Source organism: Pongo abelii, chromosome 2 (assembly GCF_028885655.2).
Source record: "Pongo abelii isolate AG06213 chromosome 2, NHGRI_mPonAbe1-v2.0_pri, whole genome shotgun sequence".
Lineage (NCBI taxonomy): Eukaryota > Metazoa > Chordata > Mammalia > Primates > Hominidae > Pongo > Pongo abelii.
In genome coordinates, this window is record NC_085928.1 from 8,258,317 (window position 1) to 8,285,192 (window position 26,876).

Consider the following 26,876-nt stretch of genomic DNA (forward strand, 5'->3'; position numbering starts at 1 on the left):
TTTTGGACTCTGTCACTTGCATGCAAAAGTGACCTGAGTGGAAGAGCTGGGGGCCAACACTGACATCATGTCCCATGTTGGCTATGTAGGAGCTACGCACAGACAGAGGCACAGCCAGTGGCTTTTAGGGGGCAGGGGAGGGTGGGAGACCCACACGGGAAGACCAAGGTGCCACTTGCCACTTCTGGGTCCTCAGGCCCTGGCCAGCTCTCTGCCCATCTCTGGTCCCTGTCCCTGTCCCATGTGGGCCTCTCCAATCTCTCTGGGAACACAGGGCCAGGCTCAGCATGGCCTGCCATCCCCTGGGACTGGGCCCTCCTACTTCCCGCCTGTCCCCAGACCCCTCACACAGCCGCACACACAAGCTCTGGCCAAGGACATGGATACTGTTGTTTGCAATCTCTAGCTGTCTGTCATCCCGCTTGGGTCTCAGCACCTCCAGGTCGATGAGGGAGATGGCTTCTTCATCAGTGATCCCTTCCTCCAGGTAGAATTCAACCAGGTGTAGCACGTCTGGAGGGCATGGAGAAAGGGCTGAGGGGGCTGGGGCCTTGCAAGGGACTTGCCGACAGGCAGGTGGGGTGACCACAGAGTTCCTTCTCAACCCACTGGCAGCTTCACCAAAAGCAAGAAGAGGCAGCAGGGGCAGTCTCTGTATGTGTGTGCAGGAGCAGTCTCTCTGTGTGTGTGTGTGTGTGTGTGTGCAGGGGCAGTCTCTGTGTGTGTGTGTAGGGGCAGTCTCTGTGTGTGTGCACGAGCAGTCTGTGTGTGTGTATGCAGGGGCAGTCTCTGTGTGTCTGCAGGGGCGGTCTGTGTGTGTGTGTGCAGGGGCAGTCTGTGTGTGTGTGCAGGGGCAGTCTCTGTGTGTGCAGGGGCAGTCTCTGTGTGTGCAGGGGCAGTCTCTGTGTGTGTGCAGGGGCAGTCTCTGTGTGTGTGCAGGGGCAGTCTGTGTGTGTGTGCAGGGGCAGTCTCTGTGTGTGTGCAGGGGCAGTCTCTGTGTGTGCAGGAGCAGTCTCTGTGTGTGTGCACGAGCAGTCTGTGTGTGTGTATGCAGGGGCAGTCTCTGTGTGTCTGCAGGGGCGGTCTGTGTGTGTGTGTGCAGGGGCAGTCTGTGTGTGTGTGCAGGGGCAGTCTCTGTGTGTGCAGGGGCAGTCTCTGTGTGTGCAGGGGCAGTCTCTGTGTGTGTGCAGGGGCAGTCTCTGTGTGTGTGCAGGGGCAGTCTGTGTGTGTGTGCAGGGGCAGTCTCTGTGTGTGTGCAGGGGCAGTCTCTGTGTGTGCAGGAGCAGTCTCTGTGTGTGCAGGGGCAGTCTGTGTGTGTGTGTGCAGGGGCAGTCTGTGTGTGTGTATGCAGGGGCAGTCTCTGTGTGTGTGTGTGTAGGGGCAGTCTCTGTGTGTGCGCAGGGGCAGTCTCTGTGTGTGTGCAGAGGCAGTCTCCATGTGTGTGCGCAGGGGCAGTCTCCGTGTGTGTGCAGGGGCGGTCTCTGTGTGTCTGTGTGCAGGGGCGGTCTCTGTGTGTGTGCGCGGGCAGTCTGTGTGTGCAGGGGCAGTCTCTGTGTGTGTGCAGGGGCCGTGTGTGTGTGTGTGCAAGGGCAGTCTGTGTGTGTGTGTGCAGGGGCAGTCTGTGTGTGTGTGTGTGTGTGTGTGTGTGTGTGCAGGGGCAGTCTGTGTTTGTGTGTGTGTGCAGGGGCAGTCTGTGTTTGTGTGTGTGTGCAGGGGCAGTGTGTGTGTGCGTGTGCATGCAGGGGCAATCTGTGTGTGTGTGCAGGGGCAGTCTGTATGTGTGTGTGTGCAGGGGCAGTCTGTGTGTGTGTGTGTGCAGGGGCAGTCTGTGTGTGTGTGTGTATGTGTGTGCAGGGGCAGTCTGTGTGTGTGTGTGTGTGTGTGTGTGTGTGTGTGCAGGGGCAGTCTCTGTGTGTGTGTGCAGGGGCAGTCTGTGTGTGCGTGTGTGTGTGTGTGTGTGTGTGGCCTCTGCTCAGCTCCTGGGAAAGGGCTTCTGATCCTCTGCCAACATCAAAGGAGCTGGGCCTTGATAACCTATCTCAGCCTCCTGGTCTGAATGCAAAGCCATCGGACTCTCTTCCTGGGGCATTTGGTTATGTAAAGCCCTGCACCAGGTTCCCAGAGTGGGTGCTTCAGCTTTGGGCAGCAGTGGGTCCTATCTCTGGGAACACCGACAGTGACTCCTTGTGTCAGGCAGGTGGGCGTCAGAGTGTCCTCATTTCATAAACAGGGACATTCAGAGGCCTTTGGCCCTTGCCCAACGTCCTGAGGCCAGAGAGCAGTGGAGTGAGCCTAGCCGTCCACAGGCTGTCCCGCCCACGTGCTCAGGATGCAGGGACTCACCGTAGGAAGAGGCAGAGAAGATGAAGGGCTGGCGGCAGTTGATGCAGACATTGCCCAGGTTGTTGAGCAGGGGGTTGTTGGTGGAGCAGCGGTAGCACAAGGGCACCAACTCCTACAAAACAGCCACAGACTCCCGAGGGGCCGGGGCAGGCACGTGTCCTCCTCCCCCCTGGACTCTGGCTTCGGGCCCCTGGGGCCTGGCTGCCAAGAGGAAAGGCCACCCGGGTGGGCAGGCAGGGAAGGGGCGCCAGGCCCTGGGGCTCCATGCCACGGGGAAGCAGGATAAAGGCCTGCCAAAATACCCAAGCCCTGTCACTTGGGTCCCCATGCCCAAGAAACCTGCACAGGCAGCGCTCAATGGCACTGTTCCCCTGGAAGGAATGACAGTGGCGGCTGCCATCATTAGCCAGCCATTTACCATGCTCCGGGCACCGTGCGGAGCACGTGGCCTATGCTGGCTCATTTAGCCTCACAACTACCTGTGGGAAAGGGGGAACCCAAGGTGCAGAAAGATGGGGACAGAGCTAGGAGAGGGTGGAGCCGGGATGTGAACCCAGGTCTATCTGATGCAAGTCCTTGCTCTGAGCTTGAGGGAGGGGGTGTGAAAGAAGGAAGCTGGCTGGGTTGAAGGAATGTGGGCTGGGAGTGTGGGGTAGATTTGCTGGAGAACTACAGCCTGGTTCCAGAAAGGGCAGAGGTTTCTAGAGTAAGAGTCAGCTCTGGAGCCAGGCCTGGGGTAAAGGCAGAGCCACCTGGGCACAGAGGTGTGGGGCTTGCCTAGGGGAGGGCAAGGAGCAAGGGAGGCCAGGCTGAGGGCAGGGGCTGGGGCCGGGGGCTGTGAGCGGGCATCAGGTGGACTGTGGGGAGAACAGGAGGTAGACAGGGAAGCACAGGGGAGCTGGCATGGCCAGGCTTGAGCAGGCGGCACAGAGCCTTAGAGGGAGCTGCAGCTGTCTCTCTTCAAACGGAACGCAGGCCAGGCAAGAAGGCATGAGATGGCCTCAGGGGAGAGGAGGAGAAGCCATCTGCCCAAGGGTGCCGCATCCTCACCTCACTGTCGTGGAAGGGCTTGGCGCGGATGGTCAGGGTACCCAGCTCGATGGACTTTTGGAATCTGGCAGGGATGTACAGGCCACGCAGCTTGTCATAGGCGTGCCGGGCCAGCCTGTAGGCACCGAGGGCCTTGCTCTGCTTGGCCAAGGTGAAGAGTATTTTCCTGCCGTGAACAGGGTTAAGGACAGCAGGGGCAACACCAGGCCCAGGAGCTGGCACTGCCTGTCCTTGGAGTGAGCCCCAGGCTGGAACACAGCTCGTGCTGGTGCTGGGAGGACAGAGGAAGGACCGTGAGGAAGGCTCTGTGCACTTGTGAGAGGTGAGTGTACTTCTCGGACAGCAAGGCCCAGGAATTTTTCCAAAGATAAAAATAGTGTAGTTTCCATTAATACTTTAACCTTGCTTAGCATCTCTGGGCCTGCTGATGGCTCATCTTGTACCCTGACTAGGCCAAAATGGCTCTTCCTGCCTCACCAAACCTGCCAGCCAGGCCCTCCTAGGATGCCTGGCACAAAGGGCACTCTGCTCTTGCCCTGCCAGGTGGGGCCTGGTCCAGACTCCCTGGGGAGCCACCCTCAACCCTGCTCTGAGGCTCCTGGGTGTACCCCACTCTGTCTGCACGCCCTTCCCCGAGGGCCTAGTGGGCAGTTTCTGAGCGGCAGCCTTGCCTGTGCTCTGGGGCCCCCTTGGAGCTCCTCAGCCAGAGGCTGACGAGCCTTTGTGCTCTCCTTTCAGGTCACTTCCGATGTTGGCTGCCCCCAGGCCCTCCTGCCCTTCCTCCCACATCTCTCCCAGTGTTCCTGCTCCCGCCCTCTGCAGTGCAGCCCCGTCCACTTCAGTAGTTCTGTGGAGAGTTTCCTTCTGTGTCTCCAGCATGACTCCTCAAAGTCAGGGACTGTCAGGAGCCATTTCCAGGTCCCCAGGGGATGGCACAGGGTAAGGCTCGGGGTAGGGGTTCCATCAAGCTGTTGACTCAAACAGAACTTGCTGGAAAGGATGAGTACAGGTGCTCAGCCCCCACAGGCATAGCCCTGACTGCTCCTATGGGGAAAGACGGAGACGCATGCAGCAGAGGACTGACTCCAGGAAGGCACCCCTTGATTTGCGGGTGTTTCACCTGAAATGTAAATAACGGGCCTGGAATCCTCTAGCAAGGCCAATTCTTACAACAAGGAGCTCTGGGTCTTCTCCAGTGGAGTGGGTTTTCCTTACAGAGGGAAGGTGGGGCTGCGGCTGGGAAGGAGCTGAGTACAGTGAGATTTAGAAAAGAACAGGGACAATTATGTCTCCTGACATCCAAGACCTTAAAAATCTGGATCATTGCCTGGTAATGATCCAGTATCTGGCTGCACAGGCCCTTCAGGCACCTGCTCTGCTTATGGCACCACTGTGGCCCTCGGTGGCTACAGAAGGAGAGGAAAACCCAAAGGTAGGCTCTCAGGCCTCGGGTCCTGCTGCCTCTCCGTCCCCTCCCACCCAGGGTCCCCTCACCCCCTCCCACATGCCTTGCTTGCCTCTCCATATGCTGGGTCCTCCCCTGGAACATCCACTTGGCCATCTTCCCTGGCTGCCTCAGCTTGCATGATGGACATCACCTCCTCCAGGTAAACTTCCCTGACCATGGCCCTGACCTCAGCTTCATTCCACCCTCAGACATAGCACACGTCCACCAAACCAGACCCTAACTTGTGACCTCCCTCTTTGATGGCAGCTTTGTCACCTGGTGCCTGGCCCAGGGCTTGGGGCACAGAAGGTGCTACGTATACCTGGGCTGAACAAACACTCCCTCCTCCCCAGTCTGGAGAAGTGCCCAAGGTTCCAAGCCCAAAGGCCTGGTGCTTCTTCCATTTCAGTCACACCCTCATCTGTGGGTTCTAGAAGGGATTGGGACAGTGTGTTGGCCAGAGACCCACTGCTGGGTTCAGCTCAGAGAGCCCTGAAAACTCATCTTCTCTTGGCCTAGGCCCCTGGGCCTCCCTGCTGAGCCTCTATAGCCAAACAGCAGCGGGTGGGTGAGTTCTCTCTCTTCCCTGAGGGCTGCTGAGAGAGGAAGGTTCTGCCAGGAAGTGCTCTAGAAGGAATTTCTTGGGGCCATTAGACAAGAACTGGGGGAAGAGGGAGGGATAAGAGAAAGGATACACTTTAGAGATGCCCGAGGGGGTGTCCTTGGGCAGGCTGTGCAGCAGGAACCTGGAGATGTTGAAAAGAGTTTCAGGACGATGGACACTGAACGGATCTTCCTGCAGTGAGAGAAAAGCAAACAGGGATTGAGTTCCTCAACTGAGCTGCTGCTGGGCCAGGCCAAAAGGCAGACACCAATAATTCTGAGTGACATCAAGAGTGGCTCTGATTATTGAGCACCTACTGTGTGCTGGGCGCCATATAGCCACTGTCTCATCTGGTCTTTAACATAATAACCTTGTGGTATGCATTTTTACCCTCACAGTACTGATGAGGAAACCGACACCTAGATAGATGATTTGCCCAAGTCACCAACTAGAACACAGCTGAGCTGCTATTCAAACCCAGGTCTGATTCCATAGCCCAAGAATGTCTTTCTTCCAAGCTGTACTGCCTCTGGAGTTGGTAATGATTCCATTTCTCTGAACTATTCAAGTTGTCTCCAATTAGCTCTAAAAGAGAAGACCTTCTATGCAGCTTAGGACATAACCACTGATTCATATAAGCCTGTCTTTCAACAGAGGCATTTAGCCCTCTCCAGCATGAACCCACATGCCTCTACTGTGCTTTCCAACAGCAGCTTGACTGATGTGCCACCAAACAAGCACACATGCAGAGTTCCTCAACTGCTGACCCATTTCCCTGGCTCCTGGCATAGGCACTAACAGGAGGCAGTTAGCACACATTAGTGATTGGTCTTCATATCTAGAGGCTGCCAGAAGCTCAGCAGACAAATAAGGAGTTTTCTATGTGAGGGTCTACAAAAGGTTAAGAATACCTTATTTTGAAGGCATCTGGCACACTGTATATAAACTGAGATTGCCCATTTCTAATAAAGCTTTAGATGGTGAGGATTACAGCAGGCCAGCAACTCCTCTTTCTTGTGAGCACTTAAGAAGGGTCTTGTGAGGCCCTACTCATCACTGAGCCACCAAAACTTAACCCCTAATTGGTCTAAACTCCTGAGGACTCACTTTGCTCTACAATTCTTCAGTTCAAAGCTTAGCATTTTCTATTTAATTCACACGTAAATTTCTATACCTTTTGTTAGATCCAAGAACCCAAGAAAACCTGAGACCACATCCTTTCCAGGGTAAGAACAAGATGAAGTCTGCCTGTGGTTCTACTGCACTAGGTAGGGAAGCTAAGTAACGTCCCAGAGAGAATAGGTAGGAGGGGAGTCCTTTCCTCTGGGAAAGATGCCATGTATCCAGGAAGGACCTGAACTTCCCTTTCCAGTCTTGCCCTGAATCAGTGCTGCTCTGCTGGGCCCTGGATGCTGAAACACAAACTACCACTCACCTCCAGGCCTTTGCACAGGCTGTGACCTTTGCCACAAACACCCTTCCTAATCCTCCTCCACTTCACTTGCCCCATTTTTACTTCTCTCCCTCCTTCTGGCTGAGGGGCCACCTCCTCCAGGAAGTCTCTTCACAGGCCTCTCAACATTTCCCCTGAGGGATTGTCCTGTTTGCTAGACTGGGACTGACTGCAGGGACAATGTTTTGTTCACCACTGTGTCGCCAGGTCTCATCACAGGGTCTGTCACACAGTAGGCATTTGTTGAATGAAGGAATGGCCCAATTAAGAAGATTCAGCTGGGATAAGAGCCAGGGCCCCAGCTGGTCTGAAGCCCCTTAGCTCCTAGTCCCATGTAGGTCCTGGAGCAGAGCTCAGCTGTTAGAGACAGGAGCCCTCAGCCCCATGCCCCAGGTGAGGAAGAGGACAGGGAGTGGCGAGAGAAAAGTCTGAGGGAAGGAGCTGAGAGCCAGGCTCTGGAGTGGCTTGGGCAAACTGAGGCTGAGCTGGGCCCTGACTTCCAGCTTAAGTTGTGTCTGGGCTCCTTTTGTGGTGGTTTCTCTCCAGGTGAGCACCTGATAAAGATGAGGGACCCTGAGGGGGTCTCGTTTCAGGAAAGGCAAAGACTGTAAGGGAAGATGAGGTCCCTTGAGACCACTGACCCTGCTGTGGGAAGAGATGTAACACTAGACTGATGGCCTGCACAGAGCCTGTCAGGAGTCCTTCTTGCCAGACTTTCCCAAGAGGCAAAAAATGTGCTGAGAGGTTAGCACAGATTAGAGGGGAAGAAATGCCCAAGGTGGAAGGCAGGGCATTTGAGAGGTCAAAGAACTGCGGGAAGGCTGGGTGTGGTGGCTCATGCCTGTAATCCCAGTGCTCTGGGAGGCTCAGGCAGGAGGATCACTTGAATCCAGCAGTTTGAGGCTGCCATGAGCTATGATCATGCCACTGCACTCCACCTTGGGCGACAGAGACCTCATCTCTGAAAAAAGAGAAATGCCAGATGCCCAGCTGGAGGGAGCAGGTCAGGGAAAGCTGGCATGAAGCCTTGCCTGGAGCAGCAGTAAGGATAGCTGCCACCTAGGGTCACTCTGTGCTAGGTACTCTTCCAATATTAACTCGTCTAATCCTCAAAACAATCCCATCAAGTAGATACTGCTGTTATCTGTATTTTATAGAGAAATAAGCCGAAGGCCAGAGAAGGTAGGTAACACAGTGTCATTTGTGTGTGAGGACTCTCGAGTTTACCCACTAAACCAACATACTAGCTTGCTTTCTCTAAAAGGAGAGAGGGAGGGAAAGGCTAGGAACACAGGCTCCAGTGCCAGACTACTGAGACTCACATATTGGCTCTGGAATTTGCTGTTTGATAGTAGAATACATTCTTAAATGTGGTTATGTTATACATCATTTCAACGGGCATTTCTCGCTTTATGTTTTTTTGCTAATGAGTTATTACTTACTGTTTATTTTAGACTATGCAAATGATGTTAGACAAAAAACAAATTCAAGCAATTTTCTTATTTGAGTTCAAAATGGGTCATAAAGCAACAGAGACAACTCGTAACATCGACAACGCATTTGGCCCAGGAACTGCTAACGAACATACAGTGCAGTGGTGGTTCAAGAAGTTTTGCAAAGGAGATGAGAGCCTTGAAGATGAGGAGCATAGTAGCCGGCCATTGGAAGTTGACAACAACCGAGAGCAATCATCGAAGCTGATCCTCTCAACTACAGGAGAAGCTGCCGAAGAACTCAACATCAACCATTCAACGGTTGTTTGGCATTTGAAGCAAATTGGGAAGGTGAAAAAGCTTGATAAGTGGGTGCCTCATGAGCTGATCGAAATGAAAATATAGTCATTTTGAAGTGTTGTCTTCTCTTATTCTATGCAACAACAAAACGTTTCTCAATCAGATGTGAGGTGTGACAAAAAGTGGACTTCATATGACAACCGGTGATGACCAGCTCCATGGCTGGACTGAGAAAAAGCTCCAAAGCAGTTCCCAAAGCCAAACTTGCACCAAAAAAAGGTCATGGTCACTGTTTGGTGGTCTGCTGCCGGTCTGATCCACTACAGCTTTCTGATCCTGGTGAAATGATTACATTTGAGAAGTATGCTCAGCAAATCAAGGAGATGCACCAAAAACTGCAACACCTGCAGCTGGCACTGGTTCACAGAAAGGGCCCAATTCTTCTCCACCCACCTGACTGCACATCACACAACCAATACTTCAAAAGTTTAATGAATTGGGCTACAAAATTTTGCCTCATCTGCAATATTCACCTGACCTCTTGCCAACCAACTACCACTTCTTCAACCATCTCAACAACTTTTTGCAGGGAAAATGCTTCCACAACCAGCAGGATGCAGAAAATGCTTTCCAAGAGTTCATCAAATCCCAAAGTATGGATTTTTATGCTACAGAAATAAACAAACTTATTTCTCATTGGCAAAAATGTGTTGATCATAATGGTTCCTATTTTGGTTAATAAAGATGTGTTTGAGCCTAGTTATAATGATTTAAAATTCAGTCTGAAACCGCAATTACTTTTGCACCAAACTAATAACCTCTGAGACCCCTCTGTCTAGGGCTTGCTTCATTCTCATCTGTAAAATGGGGGTGACAGTCCTTCCCTCAAAGTGTGGTTGAAAGGAGGAAATGACTTGATACAATGAAGCCCTCAGTACATTGCCTACTAGGTACTAAGTGCTCAACATCTGTTGGGTGAGATACAGTGGATGAAGAGGCTGTTGACAACCCATCACCTGTTCCCCATTGCCACCAGAGAGATTTAAAATGGCTTTCTCAAAGGAATCAGGGAGTGACTAAAAAGAACTACTTGGGTTTCTGGAGACCAAGCCAACACTCTAGTTTCACAGAGAAGGAAACTGAGGGACGAGGGAAAGTGAATTGCTGAAGAACACACAAGTCACTGACAGGGCCAGGGAGGGATCTCGAGCCTTTGGTTAACCTGGGCCTTCGCCCTACTGAAGGAGAGGGCCTCATGGAACTCCCACCCCCCCTTGCTGGTTAATGCAGAGTTTCCCTGAGTCATCAAAGCCTGCACTGAGGAACTAGCAAGGCCCATTCCAGCTCTGGATTACAATTCAGAAGCCCACTGCTTGATGAATGGCAGACAAATAGTCAATCAAGGAAACTCAAACTTTTTCTTCCCAGAGGAGACCAAGATTCCTCAGCAGTTCACTGTGACCAGTGGGTTACATTCCATCCAGTCTGCTGCTCTTTAGATATGCCCGGGACCCCTAGCTCAGGAGATGGTACCCTCAGGTGCTGGTGACCCAGCCACCTTACCGTGTGGCGATGGATGGCATGGTAGCCATGGTACAGCTCTGCCAAACGCTGGAAGTGGTAGAACTTGCCAAGCATTGTGTCCTTCTGGGCAGGATCTGCTGTGTGCAGCGGGTGGGAGGGGAAACGTGTCAAACAGTGTCTGTGGCTGCCAACTGGCCCCAGGAGGAGGGGCCAGGCAACAGTACTTTTGCCAGCATCAGTTCTCCCACCACACAGTGTCTGTGCCAGGGTGAGGGACAAAATGTAGTGAGGGGAAAAGCACTCTGCTTAGGAGTAGGGCCACTCCAGGATGGTGAATTCTTAGGTGGACAAGGCATAAGGCCAGGGAGTTTGAGGATATTTTTTTCCAGATCTCTCACTGCACCCTCCCAGGTTATTCCCCTGGGGGAGCAACAGCTGCAGCAAGACCCCAGACGTGTCAGAAGAGCCTGCTGGGACAAGGGCGGGCAGACACCAACTGTATTCATGCTCACCTTATGCCTCTTCCCTCTGCTGCTCCTATCAGAAGCATAAGGCACTGGCCCGAACAGAAAAATGCGACCTTACACCTAGGCTTGACAATTTTCAAACTGTGAGCATGACTCTGTGAGGCTCCCAGCAACCAAAGGGACCAGGACAAGGGACTCCCACAGGACAGATGGGCATGCAGAGCTCAGGAAGCATTGTGACTTGCTACAAGTCACCTGCAGCCTCCATGCTAGTGTTTTTCCCACCCCTGCATGTGGCCTTGTCCAGTGGAGAAGAACATCTCCTTGTCTCTTCCACTTCCAGGACTCCTTCAGTACATCATGGGAAGTCTTGTGAAAGAAAGAAATATTGAAACTGTTTTCCTGACTGGGATGAGTAAGAATCTGGAGTGTGTTATTGTAAAGCCATCTCTTGTTCATCTTCTGATTTAATTAAAAAAATTTAAAACCCAGTGCTCACCCAGGTCCAGCTATGGGCTCCCAGGTAGCAGGGGAGAGATATGCTCTGAATTAGCAATGCAGGGCTGGACCTGCCAACCATACCCCCAGGACGGTCCTCATACCATTCTGATGGGCAAACTGGAAAAAGATGATACACCAGATTACGCCACTGCAAGGCAGGCTTATGGACAATACACCCAATAAGCAAGCCCAGGGCTTTAATTAAAATGTCCCAGCTCTTCTGATGTTTATCTTGGTGTCAGAGTGGGGCTTGGGAAAACAGTGGTCTGGCTGATGTTTACACACCTTGAGCTATATCGAGGCATTGCATGGACAGCATCCAGTAATAATAGGCAGCATCATTAAACCTGCTCTCTGCCACGGCATTGTTTGTGAGCTGCTCCAGCACCTGGACCGCTTCTCTCTGTCGCCCGGCCTTGTGGAACGCTGTAGGAGCGGTGGAGGGAGGAAAAAAGCACATGCTATTTAGGAAGTCACACAGGAGGCAGGATGGAGCTCTGTGGCGCTTGCACAGGGCTGCTTTGGAAGTAGGACACTCATTGGAGCATCTGCAGTGCTTCGTTGCTGGGATGGCACTTCTCTAAATAACCGAGGCTACATCCTGGAAAAAGTACAGTGAGATAAATTCCTTTTTGGCTGAGAAAAGGCGACTGACTTTGAAAAGCATGGCAGAAAGGAAAAACTGGAGGGGCCAAATTCCAGGGCAAAGTGTAAGAGTGAAACTTGCTCATCTTCAGTGAGGTTCTGCCCCCTGCTCATTCCAGGGCAAAGTTTTGTGACTCCTAAGGTGATACAAACAGGACCTGCCACTTTACTGCGCTTGGAGGTAAAATGCTTTTGTTGCTAATCACCTCACTGGATCCTCACCACAGACTTATGAAGAAGGAAAATTATCCCCCTTTTTATGAACAATGAAATGGGCTTTGCAAAATGGAGATAAAGTGTCACACCCAAGGTCCCAAAACCAAGCCCAACTCAAGTCCTCAGTTTGTCTTCAAATGACTGCTTTTCAATGACCACTTTGAAGGATCTGCCTCAGTTCTCACAACCATTTGTGAAAACAAGCAAAAAAACTCTCAATCGTTCCTATACTGTTTAACAGATATTTTCTGAGTACCTACTACGTGGCCAGCCCCTTGAGATGTTGGTGCCTGCCAGTGAAGCACTTGTAGCCATGACACTTGCCATATGAGAGCACTCAAATGATCCTAATCCTCCACCTTCAGAGAAGGAGAAGGTCTGGCCTTTGTTCCATTCTCATCTACAACCTCTTGTCTGAGTACCAAGTTACTATAGTGATGGATTCTTGGAAGGGCAGACACAGACAGATGGATAGGTTGATGTGTTTTGCCCAAACATGCAGATACTTCAGCAACTGGGTGCTCTGGAAATGCTGAAGCAGCAGAGAATGCGCTATCCTTCAATGAGGGCTTTCGGTCGAGGAGCTCCAACAGGGAGACATTTGTTCTGCAATGTGTCCGGAGGGGGCAAGAGTTACCATATAGAAGTGTAAATCAGATGCTATGGAACATCAAACATCCAACTTCAATTAGAAGGCTAAATAGGCAGCAAAACAGAAAAATCAGGTTCCCCAGTCAGAGAGGTACTGGTCCAATTCTGGCTCTGCTGCTGACTAGATTTGTGACTTGGCATGGCACATTTAGCCTCTTCATCCTTGCACAGCTGTTGGCAAGATCCAAGGTTACATAGGTTAAGTGCTCAGCCAGGGCCTGACACAGAGAGGGAAGTCAACTTTAAAAAATATGATTAATAACATCAGTGAAAGTTCTATACTTGCTTTGGCTCCTATTTCAGATGCTGTTGTATGTTGTGTGCAGCCCATTTTACCAATAGAAATCTTGAGGAGCAGAAGTCACCCGTTTATCTGAGCCAGAAATAGAAGCTGAGTTTCTATTCTCAGTAGAGGTGAGACCATGCCTCACACTGTGTGGCAGTCCTCCCTTATTGTCCTCATGGCACCCTGGCTCATTACCTCCCTGCCACTTCCTAGCTATGAAACTTCAGGCAAATTTCTTCACCTCTTTACCCTTCAGTTTTCTCATCTGCAAAATGGGAATCATAATGATGGTAGCTATACAACAGGGCTGTTGCGAGGATTAAATGGGAAGATACACTGCAGTGCACAGCACTTTGCTCAGTAACCACAGAGGCTTGGAGAGGAGGCAGCACTTCTTAAGGGCCTGTGGCAAGTGAGTGTGGCCCAGGAGGGTGTGACTCCAAAGCCAATGGTCTTTCCATGCTCCACAGTCTTTCACCACCAAACAATCACATCCCCAGGATGAAGTCATCTATCTTGGGATCTACAGATGGGAAGGGCTTGGTAGCCTTCCTGAAATGTATGTCTTGGCAGTGACTTCTCCTGCTCCTTCTAGAAGGTGACAGTCTGTGTTGCCTACCTTTCTGGGCTTCCTCAAAGCGATCGTTCTCTGCTAGCCACTGAGCATACGGCACGTAGATGTCATCCTTAAACTCAGGATGCTTCTCACCCAAAGCAAAGGCCTGGGGGAAGGAGCAAATGAAGTCTTAATAAAGCTGCCCCTGCAGCCCCCATGAAAACACTGTACTTGGCTGAATCCATTAGGGACGTCATATTTTGCCAGCCTGACAACTCAGAGGGGGAGGGTGCCCCCCCTAAAACTACCCACAGAAACGCAAAAACAAATCAGCTCTTCGAAAACAAAAGGCAATTAACAGCAATATGCAAGCGACTGGATTCAGTAACAACACAGTCTGTTTCTGGACTACAGAAGCGGCACAGAATCGGAAACATTTTATTTTGAGGGTTTGCGTGGGCTCCTGTAGTGCTGCAAACAGATTTCTTTTAATTGCGGGCGACACCTAAGGAAACAGAATTGACATTATCATCATCACCACTTCTTATCAGTTTGTCAAAGATGACTGTGGGCTTCGTGCTGTATGGACCCACTGACTGCTTCTCACCTAAGCCCCAGAACCACCTGTCAGGCCAGGAGAACCGGACATGAGCCATGGGGAGAAAGTCTGCCTGATGCACAGCGAGGTCTGAGTCATTCTAAGATGCTCTAATCTATGCTGCTTGAGAAATCTAATAAATTTTTTTGAAAAGGCACCATTGCCTCTGTCCCTAGCCCCACCTTTTCTCATGAGTGACCTCATCACCTCACCAAATGGAGCCGTTCAGAGAGCAGACAACAGTCAGACGGCTCCTCTCAGTGAAGGCTTTGCTCTCACTCTAAACTGGACCACGATGGGTGGGTGGGTGAGTCGGGGGAGGATCTTGGCACAGCCCCTAATCCTCTCAGGGATGGATTTCTCTGCAGGGAACAGGGAGCCAGTGAGCTGGAGGGTGGGGGTTGAGCCACAGAAGGGGCAGCATCAGCTGCTTCCGCCAGCCTGAGGCTGGCCACCTTTCTCGCTGGCCTGGCGAATTCTTTACAGCCCCTGACACCAGAGAGAAGTAGTGGTTGTGGGGTGGGGGCAGAGAAGGGAGGGAAAAAACTAGCCCCTGAAATGGCTCTCACAGTCTGGTTCTGGAAAGCACAGATGGTGCTTTCTGCCAAAATGCTACCCAGCAGGTTTTAAATGTCACGCAGGTGCATCTCCACATCAGCCATGTGTCTGAGCCTGTGGTGCCGGTCAGAGGCAGCTCAGCCCAACGGCAGGCACTGGAGCTGTCGTGTTCACACTCACATCCCCGGTGCCTGTCACCACCCTGGCACAGAGCTGGCTGTCAGTAACGATTTTCTCAATGACTGAATGAAGGGACAAGTGGAAAGGCCCTCCACGATTCTGTGGCTCAGAGAATTCGAGGTTAAGTTACCTGACTGCCAGCCCAATGTTCCTTCCATCGTAAGGGCAGCTTCTCTCCCTCTGAACCCCAAAGGGCCCCTGTACCCACCCGCCTGTGTCCCAGGGCCCAGGTGGGGCCCCAGCCCACGAGGCCTGCTTTCCCCTCACCTCATCCCAGCGCTGGGTCTCCACGTGCAGCTGCACCAGGGCCTTGAGGTCACCCATCTTCAGGTAGGTCTCAGCAGCATAGCCAGGGCTGTCCAGCTTCTTGAGGTAGGTAGCGCACAGCAGCAGGGGCTCACGCTCAGCCTTGTCCAGCTTGCGGGCGATGTCGATCAACCTGGAGAGGGAAGGGGCAGGTAGGAGGGTGGGCTCTGGGTCTTGTCAACGGCAAGCCATATGTCCACTCATTCTGCGGTCCCCAGTGTTGATACTGTGCCATGGCCCATGGGAGTCGCTCAGTGGGTAGTTATTAAATGCATGAATACACACTCCAGAAACATCACCAGGGTCTGGGAGAGGTGGCCTTTACAGGATCCTGTCAGCCACCTTGTGTGTCTTTCTCGGAAGTCACTGAGCTATCCAGCAGGGTATAGAAACAATTATCTCCTAATCCCCTACCAGGTACCCAGATGATGCCATGAGCCTTCTCATGCGTGAAATCAGAATCTTCACCACCCTAAGAGGTGGGCATGATTATTTCCATCTCTCAGATGAGAAGAATAAAGTCTGTGGGGAAGATGAAGCACCCAGCCCAAGACTGGGCCCAGCACTCTTTCCACCACGGGTGCAGGAATTCTCACGGAAAAGTGGATGCCAAGGCGTAAGAATACCTCAATGACTGCCCTCTAAAGGAAGAGGTGAGTGTGGGGCCTGCTCTGAGCTCTGGACAAAGGCCTGCAGGAAGTCTTCCCTGCCCTCCTGGCCAATGTGCTGACCAAAGAGGGAGGAGCTGCAGGGACCCACTGGCTCACCACTGCTTCCCCATGGTGAGCAGCCCTCCCATTGCTCATGGGGACATGAGGCCTGGATAGAATGCACTTGTTCTCTCTGGTCAGGCTGGAATTTGGAGTCAAACTAACTCTCCCAGGAGAAAGGGTTCTACCCAGGCTAGTCTTGGTGAGAAAGGAAGGAGAAGCAGCTGTAACGAATCCCTGTCTCAGAGACAGGCAAGGCATGGAGGCCTGTCAGTCTACACTTAGAATAATAATGGCATCTAAAAATAACACTGCTCAGCAGAAAAAGGACACGTTTTTAGGGAAAGGTGGCATAGACAGCCCTTACAGCCTTAGAAACCTTCCCACCCATCACACCCAACGTCCCTGGAGGAAAGACACCTTTTATAGCCACATCTGGAAAGCGAGCAGAACATGCTTAATGTGTTTCTTGAATTACTCAAGTACCCTCAGGGTAACCTGATACATAGCACTTACAAATGAAAGTGACAAGAAAAACCAGAAGAGAGAACAGAGGACCCTAAATCTGCCTGGCTCTCTTCTATATGAACCCCTTCATTTAAAGAATAATGTGGGGAACACAATCTGTGCCTCTGTCTTTAAAAAAATTACTATCGGACAAGAAAAAGATGGGGTGGTAGGACATCCACCAAGGTCCCTTTGTGAGGGGCCCACACAACAATTATTAATATATGGCAGCACTCAAGGAAACAATTTAATCATTAACCAGCCTCTTCCGTATCCCCAAATCCTGGCTGGGCCACTGCTACCTGTAAACCACAACGTTGTTTCCAGAAGAATCAACAGCCTTTAGGACCCAGCCTGAGCCACCCTCAGGAGCTTGTCCCATCATGTCCTTTGCCTACTGCAGCAGCATGTGCATGTGTGTGTGCACATGCTTGAGCCTGAAGCTCACTGACTGGGAGGACAAAGCCTTCCCCCTGAAGGTCTGGTGTGCTGAGTTCCAAGGCTGAAACCATCCTGTCTCAGTGCTGCCCCACCCCAACCCCCTCCTCTCCCTGTTGTCCACCTTGATGAATGGTGTAACCCACCAGCAGCCACAGAGCAAAGCCAGCCTGACACTCACCCCTGCCCCAACACCCTGGGATGGGTTACTTGGTTCTAACACTGCTACTTCTCTCTCATGCCCTCAGCTACCAAGTTCCCTCCTGCTCTACTGCACTAGCGAGTTATCTGGTCTCCATTCTACCTGCCTGCCTGAGGGGGTGTCTTGACTGTAGGTGGTCACTTGCTACTGGCAAATCTAAGCACCTCCATTTGGCATCGGGGGCCCTTCCAGTGTGGCCAGCCCACTTCCCCCAACCCACAGCCCATGTCCTTCACCCTCCCATTCCCACACGTCTTTTATTCCAACCAGAGCCGAATCGCTGTGTTCCTGCTGTACTTCCTGCCTGCATATCCTTTCCCCCCATCTGTATTTACCTCTTGGAATTCTTCAAGGTCCCTTCATGCAAAGAGTGTCTCCTAAGAGAAGACATCCATGGTTCCTCCCATAAGAATTCTTCCCTGATGGATTTGGAAATTGTTTTGTTTTTGTTCCTACCATTACACGCGTAGTTGGCATCGACATCCACCAGATCAGAAGCTAAAGCTCAGCTCTACAACTTTCCAGCTATCTGGACTTTGGGAATAACTTGTCCCTTTAGCTTCTGTTTCATCTTCTGCAAGGTGGGCGAGGAGACACCAGCCCTGACGGCATAGGTGGAAAACCTAATGCCTGGAAGGTTATCACAGTGTCTGGGTTGTAGTGAGTGCTCAGCAAATGGCAGCTGTGATGTCCCAGTGTCTCCTCTTCCCTGGTCCCCACCATCCCTTCCCCTAGTGACTCCACAAGCTCCTGGAAGGCACCCAGGATTGCCTTGTGCAATCTCTGTGTCTCCTGAAGAACCTAGCCACTATCACATTAGCTTTAGATAATTAGAGAAGCACTATTTGTTCCCTTGTCAGTCAAGAGGTGACATGTGATGACATGCTGCCAAATGCTTCTCGGGGCAGGGACCAAAACCTACATGTCAACCCAGCCATGGTCACCACAGATCTCGATGGCCTTGACATGCTCTCCTGCTGAGATGTACATCTCCACAGCGGCTTTGGGCTCCTTGATATTTCTGGCCCAGTCAGCCTGTTTGGTGATTAGCATCTTTGTTTCTTTGGGGTCTCCAGATCCAAGGAAATCCTGAGGAAGCACAACAAACAAAAACACTCTGGATCAGAACTTCCTGTGCCAGCGTTACATCAGGCTTTTCTAGCAGTAAGGGCGGGCTCCACGTGGCTGAAGTAGGCAACCAGGAGGTAGGCAGGGCCCGGCCCTGAGGGGCTGAGTGGGGGGAGTCCCAGGTCTCGGGAAGAGTGATCTCAGGCTACCCTGCAGGTGTTCCTGGGGGATCCTGGGACAGCATCAAGGACGCTGGCCCCCAATGCTTCCTTCCCGTCTCACAAATGGGCATTTGTTCATCGGCTAAACAACACTTTCTAGACTATTTGGGGCACTGCACATGAAGTCTGCAGGGTCGGAGGTTCATGATCAGGCTGTCTCTCTCTCACATAGTTTGGTAAATACATGACTATTCCTAAACAGCAATGAGACGACCTGGTGCACAATTCCGAATATCGAGACCTATTATCTTTATTCAGATCATATGGGTTGACACCACATGCTTCAGAGTGAGGCTGAGCATGGGTTCCCCTAAACTTACACAAACAAAATGACTTACAGTGTTTGCTGGCCCTCCGTGCCCTCCATGCCCTCTCTGAGTCACCAGCAAACATTCTGTGCCCTGAACTAGAGAATCATCACATTGTCTTTGCCCCAGTTACTTGCCTGGAACAGATAACAAGCAAACCTCTCTCTGGTTAGTTGCTTCTCAGCTGAATGGTTAGGGATCCCGTGCTGAGGTCAGGTCTGCAGGGGTGAGGACCTGATCCGACAGTGGGACAGTAGGAGGCCATGGGGGGATCTGAGGCAGGGAAGGTGCTCAGGAGAGGACCTGAGAAGGAAGAGATGGCTGTGGTCTTGGAGGCTCAGGGATCAGGCCTAGGGCCTGTGTTCCTTCGGCCTCAGCATACCTCTGAAGCAGTATGCCCAGCTTCTCTGGGCTGGCCCTAGAATGTGTGAGAAACAGCCTCAGAACACCACCTCTTTTCAGGGTAGTTACCCAAAATACACACGTGGGAGTTTGCCAGAGTTGAGGCAGCTTTTAAAGGTGGAGCTTTTCAGAAAGGGAAACTGGGAACACTTACAGCCCAGGTCTATGTTACAGGTAAGAAGTGGTTTGTCTCAGGAATAACATACCCTGCAGAGAGTGCTTTGTGTCAGCCTCACTGAGAATAAAAAAAGCACTCCTTTCCCCATGATTAACAATCATGTGTCAGGAAAGTACAGTCAATGTATGCTAAAAATCCACTTGAACAATTAGCTCGCTTTTTTCCCTCATTTGCTTTCAGGGTAAATGTGCTTTTAGAGTATTAGGTCGGCCTAATATATGATATATTTTAAGAAGGGGAAGAAAGAGCATTGTTGCTGATGCTGGGACCCAATAGAAGACAGGCCCCCTGGCTGGCCTTTGGTTCTCCCTGGAGCTGACAAAGGGAAGGGGCTTGGAAAGCAGCTGCTGTCCCCGCCTAGTTTGGGCCTTTACAGACTCACCTTTCCTTTTGGCAGCTGCTGTGGCATGGATTCTCTATGCCAGCACGAAGCTGAAAACCCTGCCTACCTGGCTGGTGAAATGAGGGTGGCAGCTGGGGGAAACACGCATCTTAGGAGACTAGAAATGTCCTTCAAAGGGACTTCAGTGAGTGCTCAGGGGACTAGGGGTGACCGTGGCAAGGGTGAGAGGCTGAGAGGGAGCCATAAGCCTAGGCCAGCTGGCCACTCAGGGAGCTGTGACTTCATTGAAGCTGGGTCTAAAAGCTTCCTTCAAGGCTCAGCAAACTGGGAATTCAAAGGCTTTTTGCTTTTCTGAAGCTAAGTTACACGTTATCTGGGGCCATGGCAAAGACTTGGCCTTGAAGTGGACAGAAAGAGGCTGTGCTGAGTGATGAATGAGACTAAACAGTGTTCTCATGCTTGGTGATTTTGATAAGAACATACTACATAAGAGTTAAGGGCATTATAATTCCCTTTATCACCATATAAACATGTCACTTATCCAGAAAGCATACAATTTATTTGTACGTGGGAATGTAATTTTAAAATTTTCTGAAAACCAGATTGAATCTTGGGAAGCAATTTTCAAGTAAACAAAAACACGCCATGTTAATCAGCACTAGATCTCCCCCACCCCCCACATAATGTGTATGTACACATTTCTCAAATTCAGACTACCAGGTGGGGGCAGGGGGGATTGAAATGGAACCAACCTCCTTGGAATAATGATCAAAAACTAAAACCAAAAACAAGTCCCAGAGTATTTACCTTCATAGAGAGACGGAGCAGATGGAGTGTGTAAATGGGCTGCAGTTCTGGTGGGAGGCTGTGGGCACACGAAGTCCACCAGAGTGTAAGGAGGGGCCTCAGAGCAGGGGCAGGAGTGGGGCCAGCCAGGGAGCGAGGTGTGAAGATCCACTCTGTGGTCACATGTGGCCCCTCTCATCTTCCTAATCTTTCTACAGGTTGGCATTTCTAATGTGCTTTCCTATACATTATTCTGTGCAAATCTCATGACTAAACTGAGCTGTGGCTATTACCATCTGAGAAGGGAAGGGAGGCTTGGCAAACTGAAGAGCCTTTCCCCAGGTCATCCCACAGAAAGAAACTGCACTCACACCAGCTCTGGGACACCAAGGCCAGGCATTTTCTTATTTATTTATTTTTGACATGGGTCTTGCTCTGTCACCCAGGCTGCAGTGCAGTGGCGTGATCTTGGCTCACTGCAACTTCCACCTCTGGGGCTCAAGCAATCTTTCCACCTTAGCCTCCCAGTAGCTGGGACTATAGGCACCGGCTAATTTTTTGCATTTTTGGTAGAGACAGGGTTTCGCCATGTTGCCCAGGCTGGTCTCGACCTCCTGAGCTCAAGCAATCCACCCACTTCAGCCTCCCAAAGTGCTAGTATTACAGGCTTTAGCCACCATGCCCAGCCTGGCCAGGCATTTTCTACTGCAGCACAGCTGCTTCCTTGAGGAGGCCTCAGGGGTTCCTAACCCTAAATTCTACCTCTAGGGTCTTGATCTCTTAAGGGTTCATCCTGAGTTAAAATTTTGTTATCCCCGGAAGCAGAGATGCACTGACTCTGGTGATCTCAGTATGAATGAGTTATGAAATCTTCTAGGTGTCTTTGGTGGGGCCTGAGGGAGGGTAGGAAAGGTGACGAGGAAAAAGCAGAGGGAGCCTGAACACCCTGGGTCTCAGGTACGGAGTGAAGAAATCACTAAGGTGAAAAGACAGGCTGGGGCCCAGGAGCTCGTCCATGTACTGATGAACAATAGGTCCTGGGCAACATCACAGGCCACCAAACACACCTTCAGCCCCAGGGTCGAACAGGTGGTGGAAGAGCCCAGCCATCTTCAAGAATAGAAAAGCAGAAAAAAGTGAGGAAGATTTTCCATCTTGAACTTGTGAGCTGGAGAATTACCATTAGTAGCCCACTAATAGGTTGTGGCTGATGAGTCACTTCATAACATACTGAGAGCCACTTTTGACACTCCCGGAAAAGGCAGGTTAACAAAGCCCCTCTGTGGAAGAAAGACTGTAGTTGCTCAATGCACCCAAGCCTCTTTGAACCTTGCTTAGACTGAACTGCAAATGTCTTGACTGGTCTGGGCTCCTTAGTGCAACTCCTTCCCACAGAAGCCATCAGGAGCCTGGTCCAGGAAGCAAGCTCCTCTCCTACACCTGCCTTAAAAGGCCCAGCTCTGCTGGGGACTAAGGTTCATAAGGGCCATCCCAATGCAAAAGAGAATCTCTGCTATCACCCACTGCAACCACATGGTAGCCACTCTGCAGCTGGCAGGCGTGAGGCATGCTGCACAAACATGGGAGGGCGGAGGCTGTGCCTGACTTCCCAGAAGCCCAGTGAGAAGTCCAGGACAATCAGCAGGTGCTATGGGAAACTTGGCTGGCAGGCACCATGTCGTCCTGTATGATCGGCAGGACCAGCTCCCACCTGAAGACACCAATTCTTGGCGGCTCCTGACAAGGATTGAGAGGATTTGTGGGAGACAGCCCTGAAGCCCTGAGCCCTCAACTCAACGAAGGGATTGTGCTGGTGTAGACCCACAGCCATCCAGCTCTGTCACTGATGAAGGTCTGAACTGCCATAGTCTGCCCCCTTGGTGTCAGCCTTAAAGGTCGGTTTTAGGTGAGTTTCAACCAGTGGCTGTAGATGGGTCCTTTGTTTACCAGTTTCCCCACATCCTTTCTGAGACCATTGCTAGTTTTTGTCTGCACCAGTCTTGGGGAAAATAACTTGGACACCGCACATGAGAATACCAATGGGCTCCAAGCTGGAGCTTGGGCCTAGGACAGGGTAGGTTACCTTGGCATACTCAAACATGCAGAGGTCGGTGTACATTTCAAGCGCGAGGTTCTCGTGCCCACTCCTCTTGTACAGTTTGGCGGCCTCATGGAACTTCCCCTGGTAGGAAAACACATCTGCCAGAAACAGGTCATTGTTGGTCTCTCCCCGCTTCTTCCTCTCCTGGAAAAATTAGAAGCACAGGAAATGGCCTCTGCAGCCATGGGCAGGAAGCAGCCTTTACAAAGGTTAGATGTGGCTATTTCAAGTGAGGCCCCTGGGCCTTCCTACTGGAACCTGGGCTTGGCTCCTGGCTGTTGTCTCTCTCCCCTAGGTTCCCGCTGGGAATGCTTGACAACAAAAGCAGGCTTTTACCAGACAAGCAAAGATCAAAAAAAGATGCAAACCTTTGTTTGTTTAATGGAAATTCCTCAGGGTTGCTTTCCTGTGTATTCCAAGGCTATGACGGAATAGTTTGAATAGTGTGTGCTCTGACTCATCCATGACCCCTAAGCTCCCAAGATCTCCCAAATCCGCAGGCCCCGTTTGGCAGAGCTGTGGCTCATGGGGATGACAGAGCAGGAGAATGTTTAGGGTTTCTGCCCAAGAGGGAGACCAATAACATAGGATGACAAGTCTTACTATGTCCCTACTTTTAAAGAGAAGGTAAGAAATCCCACATGCTGAACATCCACTAGGTTCTGGGTATATAGTTTATAGACACATGGCCCCTTTATTCCTCTCAGTGACCCTCAGGGTAGGTCTCACTACCCAAGTGTTAGAGTCAAGGACGCTGAGACTCAAGAAGAGGAACAGGTCAGGGTCAGACAGAGCTGGAATTTGGACGCAGTTGTGTCTGACTCCAGATATTCCTTGTATCACATAATGTAGTCTTTTGAAGCAAGTGATGTCCCCAACCACACACACACACACACACACACACACACACTTAGCACAGCTAGGATAAAGCTTCTTCCTTCTGTGTCAGGGAACATTCACTTGTCTACAGCTCGAGTATTTGTAAACACTCAGTAGCACCCAAACCCTGAGCCCTAGCAGTTTCCTTTTGCTTGTTTTCTAGCAAGAGTAGCATATCGGAGGACGATAAGACATTGAATCAAACTCTTAGACAAGCTGGTGAAAGTTTTAACAGCTGGAGGCAACATGCTTCCACACTGACAGAAATTATCATTCTAAAAACCTGCACACAGCTCGGGCTCATCAAACAGACTAACTCCTAATAGTTGGAAATGAATTGAAATCTTGCAGTGAGATAAAAGATTGATTTTGGCTGGACATGGTGGCTCATACCTGTGATCCCTACACTTTGGGAGGCCAAAGGAGGAGGATCACTTGAGCCCAGAGTTGTAGGCCAGCCTGGTCAATGTAGCCAGACCCTATCTCTGCAAAAAAAACAAAAAAGGTTTTACTAGACATGAAATTCAGGCCATATCCATTCTAGGCCCCAGGATGTCACCATGACCAATAAAAACGATCTGTGGCACTCAGCAGGTGCATGTCAACATGGGCAGGTTCTTTCCCCCCATCAGCAGGACGAGAACATCTCCCCTATCCAAAAGGCACCCACTAAGGATCTGCAGTTCTCTGGAATTATGCTGAGCACCCAGATGTGTGCAACTAAGTCCGCGGGCAGTCGATATAGAGCACACTCAAAGGCACTTTACTTTTTTTCAAGAGACAATCAGTTTACTTTAACGCATTTCCCAGCTCATAGCACATGAGGAGAGGACTACATTTTGACCCCAGTAAGATGTGACAAGTAATAGTTGGACCCCACAGCAGTTACTTTTGTAGAGAGGAAAATTATGCTCCTTGGCTTCAGGTGAAGACCCCCAGATCCAGGCCAGTGGATTTACAAGTGAGAGTCAGCAACACTGGGCATTTTGAGCAATAGCTCCGAACAAGGCCTTTACCATGCGGGTAGGTAAACCCCAGAACATACAGACGCCCCTTACAACACGCAGGTAGGGAGGGTATGTGGCCGAGAGAGCATGAGCTTAGGAAACAGACTGGGCTTGAATTCCACCAAGTTTTTGGCTATGGACCCATGGGGACATGGCATCGTCTCGCTGAGCCTTAATTTCCTCCTGCATGGAATAGGGAGAGCAATAGTACCTGCCTCATTCAGTTAATGTGAGGCTCTAGAACAGCACTCACATAAATCACGCATGTGGCACAGAGCAGCTTATGTTATGAGGCTTAGCAGGCTGTGAGCTCCTGTCAGCCTCTCTCCTCCTCAGCTCTGTGCCCACTGAGCTCGGCCAAGGGCTGGCCCATGACAGGTGTTTATTATGCAGAAATGAATGAGAGGGACAAGACAATTGCTATTTCCTCACTGTTTCCAACTGGAAATTCAAATGTATCTCACATTCCCATACCTTCACAATAAATATGTTCAGGAGAAAAAATGTGTATGCCTTTTAACAGACAGCCAGACAGCACTGAGATACACAGAAATTAAGAATAGTGTCTAAGGGCCGGGCATGGTAGCTCAAGTCTGTAATGCTAGCACTTTGGGAGGCTAAGGTGGGCTAATAGCTTGAGCCCACGAATTTGAAACCAGCCTGGGCAACACGGGAAAACCCTGCTCTACAAAATATACAAAAAATTAATCAGGCGGGGTGGCACATGCATGTGGTCCCAGCTACTTGGGAGGCTAGGTGGGAGGATCATTTGAGCCTGGGAGGTCTATGCTGCAGTAAGCCGTGATCGTGCCACTGCACTCGAGCCTGGGGAACAGAGTGAGACCTTGTTTCAGAAAAAAAAAAAAAAAAAAAAAGCATAGTGTTGACCACCACCCAGCAAATGGCATACCTACAACCAGCTTCCTTAGCACACTGCAGGCCTATTGGGTTTGGATGACAAGGTCAATATTTTCAGCCAGAAACAGTAGGGCTGGGGGTTGCTCCAGAACTCTGGGGCGCTCAGTTCAGAGCGTGGGCGTTGCTCCCTAGGTCCATTTCTGGGGAATGGAGCTCAGCTCATGTGCATTTGGGAAACTCCTCCAACACTATCAGATTACTGGAGTCTGAGAGGATGGTGACCAGCTATCTGCCACCAGGAGGATGCAAACCAGTTCCTGAGAACCTCCTGAATCCTCACAGCAGCCTGTGAGGTAGGTCCAATCCCTTTTCACAGACTAGAAACCCAACCCTGGAGAGATCCGGAACCCATGTGCCTCACCCAGCTATCATGCAACAGCTCACACTACCTGCTGCTGTCTCCCCCAGTGTGGCCACTCTGCCCCCGGAGCAAGGCTGTGGCCCAGATGCCCAGACGCCAGTGAGCTCTGCTCCCATGTCCTCAGGGCTCTTGCCTGTTAGAAGGGCTGCCCCTAAAACAGGAACCCCAAGTATGCCTTCTTGAGAAGGAAAAATGCTTCATCTTTTACCTCAATGCTGCTGATGAGCTCTAAATATCGGAGGTCTTGTACTCTGATGAAGGCCTGTGGGGAAGAAATAAAGAATAAAATAAGCTGTCTTCTTGGCTTCAAAAGTGGGTGATTGGCTGGGGGTGGGAAGTCAAGCTCTATCTAGACAGTGAGCCAGTAAGGAGAGGAAGGGAGCAAGCACAGATTAATCTTTGTGCGTGCAGGAGGTTATACCACCCAGTGAGGCATGGCTTTATCCGTGGGATTGGACCATGTAAAGAACAGCAAAGACATCCCAGTTGCATCGCTCATTTTGAGATCAGGTAAAACAAAACCGTGATGCCACAGTCTGTGGCGGTGCCTCCTTGGGAGACTCTAGACCCAAAGAAGAACAAGCCGGTTTGACACTTGGTGGGTGGGGGTGAGCAGGCAGCATCACAGCAGGAGAGGATGAGATGCATGGACTGATGAGAGACTGCCTGCACATCTTGGCAACATGGGTAGAATGCAGGGGACAGCTGTGCCTACCCAGTGGTGCCACAGACACAGGGGACCCAGAGCCCCTGGTACCACAGAAGGAGCGGAGGAGGGGAAAGCTGAGAGGATATAAAGACAGATTCTGGAAGAAGGTGGAGGGGTAGGGAATGAATCCCACCAAGTCTGTGGAAGGCAAACACTTATGTAAATCCTAAAATTGCAGCCCTTGCCTTGAACTCACAGTAAAGCCAGAGACTTTAACTCATGGACCTCTAGAAGTTTCTGAGGAACAAGCAGACTGGTGTTAGCTAAGCTAGTTTTGCTGCTTTCAGATTCTGCCCAGGGTTTGGAGGAGCACGAGCCACCAGGTCAGGCTGCTTTCAGGTGGCTTTGCTGTCACCATTTATTGCCCCATTCAAAATGGGCTGACCTGTGCCCAGAGGAGGCAGCAGCTCCGAAGCCCTTTGAACCAAACACGCAGAGCAATCCTGACCACTTGCAGCCTCCGCTCAGCAACATGGCATCTTCCCTCCTGAAAAGACCTCAGGAGATGAGTGAGTCCCCGGCCTCTGGCTGCCTTGCAGGTGACCACAATGCAACTTCATCTTTTCATCCCACAGGACCAGGCTTCCTGTCAAGAGACTGAGGACCCAGGGAGAAACATG

General features: G+C 51.0%; 1 protein-coding gene across 30 annotated transcripts in view; it reads right to left on the reverse strand.

The window, feature by feature from the left end:
- Window positions 1–26,876, reverse strand: part of LOC100452287 (intraflagellar transport protein 122 homolog) — a 79,649-nt gene that overhangs the window by 2,364 nt on the left and 50,409 nt on the right. For 19 of the 30 annotated variants that reach the window (XM_063721699.1, XM_024245085.3, XM_063721696.1 and 16 more), the window contains 11 exons: window positions 25,756–25,809; window positions 22,365–22,526; window positions 17,898–18,064; window positions 15,080–15,251; window positions 13,540–13,642; window positions 11,408–11,548; window positions 10,194–10,291; window positions 5,536–5,636; window positions 3,394–3,559; window positions 2,344–2,455; window positions 388–513 (listed from right to left, as the gene is read on the reverse strand). In XM_063721699.1, coding sequence (XP_063577769.1) covers window positions 388–513; window positions 2,344–2,455; window positions 3,394–3,559; window positions 5,536–5,636; window positions 10,194–10,291; window positions 11,408–11,548; window positions 13,540–13,642; window positions 15,080–15,251; window positions 17,898–18,064; window positions 22,365–22,526; window positions 25,756–25,809 — 1,402 coding nt within the window. Of the gene's footprint in view, window positions 1–387; window positions 514–2,343; window positions 2,456–3,393; window positions 3,560–5,535; window positions 5,637–8,312; window positions 8,967–10,193; window positions 10,292–11,407; window positions 11,549–13,539; window positions 13,643–15,079; window positions 15,252–17,897; window positions 18,065–22,364; window positions 22,527–25,755; window positions 25,810–26,876 lie in introns of those variants that run through there. The other 11 variants (XM_063721700.1, XM_024245086.3, XM_024245093.3 and 8 more) reach the window with 3 other exon arrangements.